General features: G+C 17.7%; 1 protein-coding gene across 1 annotated transcript; it reads left to right on the forward strand.

Moving 5' to 3' along the window:
* Positions 1 to 465: 465 nt before the first annotated feature.
* PGO_003720 (Plasmodium exported protein, unknown function) lies at positions 466 to 1,180 on the forward strand (the record flags this gene model as incomplete). Its single annotated transcript, XM_028691355.1, has 2 exons — positions 466 to 492; positions 632 to 1,180. 2 exons carry the CDS (start codon positions 466 to 468, stop codon positions 1,178 to 1,180), a joined length of 576 nt encoding a protein of 191 aa, XP_028547156.1.
* Positions 1,181 to 7,477: the final 6,297 nt, after the last annotated feature.

Raw genomic sequence — 7,477 nt, forward strand, 5'->3', positions numbered from 1 at the left:
AAATATTAACTATATTATAAAACATTATATACCATTTATTATATAATAATTATTAAATGTAACTTATATGTTTATCCTATTATACGATATCCAGTGTATATCCATTATATATAAAAAATAAATTATTTCAATAAGTAAAACAATTATAAATATGTAAACTATTTATATTAATGATAATTTCTTGATTATATGTTTACAATACATTAGATTAAACTATATACATTAATTCTTTAGTTTCCGTAGCTACTTATTAGTATTTTATTTTTGAAAACTTATAAGCGAATTTTCTAGTATAAATATATATTAATAAAAGAAATACAATTCAAATATATTACATGATAAAAATAATAAAATTTTATAACAGAAATTCACATGATATCAACAAAATTTAATTCATTCTGATGTTTATAATATATAAGTAAAATAATTTTAATATCAAAATAGTTCTCTTTTTTTATTCAAATAATGGAATCTGTTGTGATCATTACAACGGTAAATTATATATGATTCTGTTATACCGTATAATATATTATTATATTCATGAATTATTTTAGCATTTTATCATTATCACTACATATTCATTGTTTTAATTGATATTTATATTAATTATAATTTATATATTTGTTTTTAGTGTAATAATTATGATTATTTTATATATTACCTTGATATGCTCAGTAAACGTACTAAATTATCAATTGATACAAAATATATTGAGGGATTTTTGAAATTCAAAAAAGATACAAATAATAATTATGAAATTTTATTTCAATATTTTAACATAATAAAACGATATTTTGAATATATTTATGCGAATGATTCAAGTAATAACAATAAATATTGTAGATACATTAATTACTGGATAAAAACGCATTTCAAAGAAGATCCAATTATTGATACTGATCCTATGATTGCTTATTCCGATGATTATGCTAAAAATTATATTTCTATTTTAAATAAAAAAATGAAAAATAATTGTAAAATTGAAAATATAGATGAAGATATATATATAATAATAGGAAATCTATATAAAATATGTGATAATTATACGGGTATACTTTATTATATTAGAAATAATGCACAAGAATATAAAATAATTAATAATATTAAAAGTTTAATTGAAGAATATAATAAACTCATAACCCCAATTCAATATTCCAAGGATAATGATTTTCTTAATTAATTATATAATATTAGATGATAAATAGAAAAAAATAAATTGATATCCAATAAAAAGTGCAACCTAGAATTTTTAATGATAAATGATAGTGGCATGTCCATTCAATAAGAAAAATATTGCAATGAGCTAAAAAAAACAGAACTATTACAAAAACATTTTTTACCTTATATAGGAATAATATTTGATAAATTTTGTTATAACTATACCAAAAAAAATCTTAAAGTAAAAACAGCAATCGTTAATATAATTATAGGAGCAATTTTCTCATACGTTTATAAGATTAAAAAGGATTCAATTTAAAAATAAACATACTTCATACTTATTTTTATATTACATTAGAAAAAAACATTATTCATAAATTAATTATATTAAGAATTAATTATGATATCATTCTATTATTAGTTTAAAGAATATTGGAAAAAATTACACATTCGTATTGAAAGAAAGACAAGGAAGACAATTAATAAGAACGATGAAACTTGCGAACACAGAATTTTATAATCTGAAAATGATGATGCAGTTCCACATGGAAAAAAGTATAACATAACATATATTTCTCGCAAATAATAAAAAAATGTCTATGTATAAATGTAAACTTTTAACTTACAAAATATATTTTAATGTGAAACAATATGTTATGTGCATAAATAAATATGAAATATGTAGGAATATATACATACAGTTAATAATTATAATAAATATATAATTTTTTTTAAAATATTTAAAAATATATAGCATATTAGTACACTAAAATGTTAAATAAGATAAATGGTAATATGTAAAACCTGAAAATATATGACTATATATAAAAACCATGTAACAGAATATACATATTTATTAAATACAGGAAAAAAATAGAAGACTATATATGTTTTATATTTTATCCTTTTGCATGTTATCCTCTATGAGAGTTCATACATTATATATAATCCTATTAGTAATAATACATGACAATCATACAACATATATAAGGAACAGATTAAAATGATACATGCAATATAACATTCATATATTATTATTAATATAAATATGTAAAAAAAATAATATCATGTGTATTAAATGATAAACATTGAAATTTTTTATTAAATTGAATAAAAGTAATAAAAACAAAAAAAAAATTAGGTAAAAATGACTATTCTGAGTACAGATATTTTCTTAAAAATTTTGAATGTAAGAATAAATTGTTCAAAATTTTTATAAATATATTTATTATTAAAACATTTTTATTTATACATGTTAATAAAGAAGATGTATTATATTTAGTTATATAATACAATATTCTTTAAAATATTATACTCATTTCGAAATTATATTATTACCTTATTTATATAATAATATAAATTTTACATTGTATTATTGATATTAAAATTGATAATCATATTTTTATCACAAGAAATTGATATATGATTAACTAAATATACATTTAAATTTTATTCTTATAAAAAAATTTGCGCTTTCCTTTGTTTCGCACACAAAATGAGAAATATTACATTATTCATATTTAGGATATATCATGATATATGTTATTACATATAATTATTCTGCTATAATATATTATTATGTAAAGAAAATTTTTAAGTTTTAATTCGATAATGCTATTCATTTTTATATAGTTTTATTTCTTGTACTTAAATTTTATATATTTTATTCCTATTTTTTCTTATATTTGAATAACGCTTATTTTTGTATATACATATAATAATTATTGTAAACATAAGGTAATAATTACTATAAACTATAGAATATGGTATTACATATATATGTTTAATGAAATTACAGAGTTATATATAATATATGATATTTTCAAGAATTTTGAAAATGTGTCCTCTAATAAAATAATTATAATCGTTTTATTGCTGGTTATATTGAAGTATATAAAAAATATGATGCTCCGTCTGTTTTATTCCTAAAATGTCCTTATCTGCTAAATTGGAATGTTTCACAATACTACATATTGATTTTATAAAATCTATAAAAAAATTTAATATATTAAATAATGAATTACTGTTTTACAAAATTAACATTCTATCTATTATTATTTCACTTGCAATTACTATAACTTTAGATATATACACTTCATAAACAAAATTCATAATATTATTATTAATATTATTTTGTATTATAAGTTATATGATTAAATGCGATTTACACTATATATATAATATTATCTTCACAGATATATATTATACTTATGAGTACATATTTTATTTTACATTATATAATAAAGTTATTCATATACATTAAAAATTTTAGGGCGAACTAATTTTCTCAGTTTGTAGATTTATAAGGAATTTAATTATATCAAATTTATGAAGCAGAAAATGTAAAAGAATAAATAGGATATTATGCGCCATATCAATCATTATGATATTCAAAATAATATTGTAGTGAACAACAAATACTTGAATGTTTGAATAATTAAATAATGATGAAAATATCTATATTATATGAAATTATATTTAAAAATACAAAATAATAAAATAATACATAAGATATAATTGCAAAAATATGGATAAAATGCATATAGAGTAAGGTACCACATCTACAAAAGAGATTACTATGGCTAATACATATAAAAGCAGTAATAAATAAATAAGTATTTATTAGAAACATCACAATATATTATAAGATTAGTAATTTTATTTTCACTCTTTCTTCATTTGAATGAATTTATGTAATATAATTTAATAATAATAGTAATTAATTGATAATTTTGTATATAGATATACAATTTTTGTATAATTAATGTAAGGGGGATAATTTATCATAAAAATAATTCTTTATATCTTATAGGATAAAAATAATTTCATGCATATATATATATACATATATGTATATTTACAATGAAATAATATAAAACATATTATGTAATTTGTAGGCAATAAACTTTTAATGTGTGTACATTATATTTAATTATTCATATTTCTATCTTATAATAAGTAAATTAATATAAAATAATAATGCACAACCATGTAATATATTTACTGTCATAAATAGATCCTAAGTAAAATATAATTGTGAAATTAATATATTCCATGCAGACTAATTTTTTATTCATTATTAATTATAATAATATCATAAAATACATAATACAAAAGAGTATACACACATTAGATATAAACCATAATTCTTATATAATAAAATAAACAATAATATATAAAATTATCATAAAATTGTACCCCTCATATATATATTAATTTTATCTTATAATGTTATCATTTTTTAATAATATTTATGTACAATGAACATTATAAATACATCAATCCAAATCTAAATATATTTGTACCAAATAATATTACGAATTCAATTTTTAATTGAAATGACAATATATGGGATATTAAAATTGATACGAGAAACTTATAATTTTATTAGAATTTATGTTATTAAAATTAATAAGTTAGATTTAAGACATTTATTCCACGAATATAATTTACAGCATATGTATTTTATTTTGGTAATATATATTATATATAGGGTAAAATGTAATAATCACTGTAAATAAGTAATTCGTATAAAATTATTCTGTATTTACAGGGTTATCCAAATAGATTAAAAGTCACATTTTGTTTTTTTCCTATTGTCTCAATAAAAATTATGTATAATACTTACATTGAATTTATGTACTGGAAAAAAATTCAAATTTTTTATAAGAATTCATAACGACAAATTCTTATACATCGTTTTTCATGCAACGTTCATATAAATTAAATATTAGTATGTGAAGAAATTAAGGATTAAAGTAAAATTTTAGTATACATATTATGTTATAATAATATTATTCATATGTATAATTTTTTAATACAGAATTAGCATTTATACTAATAAATATTTTACATTGCATTCAATAATTATCTGAATTATTGTGCAAAAAAAAATTTATATTACTTAGATAAAATAGAATACCCCTTTATGTATAAAAGTATATAGTTAGATCATAAAAATAAAATATGACTAGAGTATCAAAACAATATATCGTGTAAGATAAATATTAATAATATATTTCTAAATATATAATTTATATTAAATTAATGATTAAAATTAATCAATCCATTTTTGAAGTGCAATATACCTTTAGAAATATAAAAGAAATATATTACCATTTCTTAAAAAATATATATTTAATAAGAATATATATGAAATGATGAACAAGAAATGTGTATATAATGTATAAATATGTGAATACGAAAATAAAACCACAGAGATATCTGTATAACAATTTTGAGACATAAATAATATTAACATATAATAAAAATTTGAATTATTTAATAGAGGATAATAATAAATACACAATAAAAATTCATGCTATACTATAAATAATAAATTGATATGCAGTAAAATTATATAATGCATATTTATCTTCTGTTATTTACAATAATATATGATCTAACGTTGTGCAGACTAATGTATGTAAATGAAAAACCATTATGATACTGCAATTAGTAATAGTTTAACTTAGTTCTGATATTCAACGTTGTTCTTAATTGTAATAAATTTAATTATGTCAAATTTTAAGAAATCACTTATAAAGAACGATACCATATAAATAAAATAATTAAGAGATACAAAGATACACATAAAAAGGTAAGGAATAAATATTTATAAATAATTTCATATAGCAAATATAAATCATGAAAATTCTTATTAAGTGAATGTATATCAGCATGATTTTTATTCTAAAAAACTGTACCAAGGTAAATTTTCATTTTCTATGTTTCTTATTACACAGTTATTAGTAAAATATTTCTCCTATAATAATAGTTATTCATTTTTTAATTATTAAATTAATTCATGCAAATAAATTTAATTCTAAATGGAAGAAAATTGTAAAATGAGAATTTTATATTATATATAATTATTATAAGCTATATATATTATAATGTTTGAATCACAAGAATCCGTATAACAAAATGAAAAAAATTAATATTTATTGTACTAGGCCTACTACATTCTAAAATACACCTAGAGAAAAATTTTATTATGTTAGAGAAAAATATAAATTATATAATGGAAAAGAACATTTAGTAAATTCCATACTACATGTAATAATGATTGAATAATAAATATAAAAATATATATTTGCAATATAATACATATATTATATAATAATTAAGTTTTTTTTCTTATATTGAAATTCGAATACATGCACTTATACATGTCTATCGTAAAGTGTATAAACGTACTATAACAAGAGACGATAATTTATTTTTTATAATATTTAAAATTTATTAACTATTACAGCATATTTCAGTATATTCTCAGTTAATTAATCATATTTGTGTAAATTTAAAAAAACAAATCTGCGTTATATACTAAATGAATTGTACACAACAGTAATGTTAAATATCGTGATTTACATAGGGTATATTGGACAGCAAAGGAAAAATTAGTTATATAGAAAAAAAAAATACGCAAAATAAATGATATGATATAATAATATTCTATATATTATATATTATAACAGAATTAAATTTTCAATAAATTAAAAAATTATATATTTTCTTAACTGTGTTTAAATAGTTCATTTCTTATAATTATTTCCTGCATTTATATTGTCATTATTACCTGTGGATTTAATTCATATTATTTGTCTAATTCAATTAATTTTAAAATAAACGAAAAAATAATTTTTAATTATTATGTAAAAAAATCTAATTCAATAATTCTTCTTAAAAATGTATTATTTGCACATTAAATAATAATGTGAAATTTTTTATAAAAAACATACCATGTTAATAAAATGTTAAATACATAACATTATGCATGTATATTATTATGTACATGTATATATATCATTAAAAAATTCATTTGCCATACAAATGTCTGCTAAACAGAATTGTATAAAATTTTTATTCATGTACATTATATTAGGTAAAATTAACCTACAATATTTCAAATTATTCAAATATTATGATAACAATTTCCATGATATATTTATATACATATATTAAATTAATAAAAGTTATTACATTTATTAATCAGATTACTGTAACTACATCATTCTTTTGTGATCATTAAAAATACTTGTCAGTAAAACATATTTATTTTTTTATTAATATAAATTAAGGGAAAAATTAATGAAACATTCAATTTTTTTTTATACATATGAATGTTTATATATATTTATAAATATAACTAACATGGCCTCAAAAATAGAAAACTATACTCTAAATATGTTTGCAGAAGTTGTATATAACAGTATTTTCAGAACACAATAATAGTGCACACTTGGATTACCCTATATTTCATAAATATAAGTAAAAAATATATTACATAAAGATATATAAATTCTTATATATTTTA

This window comes from Plasmodium gonderi, assembly GCF_002157705.1.
Source record: "Plasmodium gonderi DNA, contig: Pgo-contig_527, whole genome shotgun sequence".
NCBI classification, from domain to species: domain Eukaryota; phylum Apicomplexa; class Aconoidasida; order Haemosporida; family Plasmodiidae; genus Plasmodium; species Plasmodium gonderi.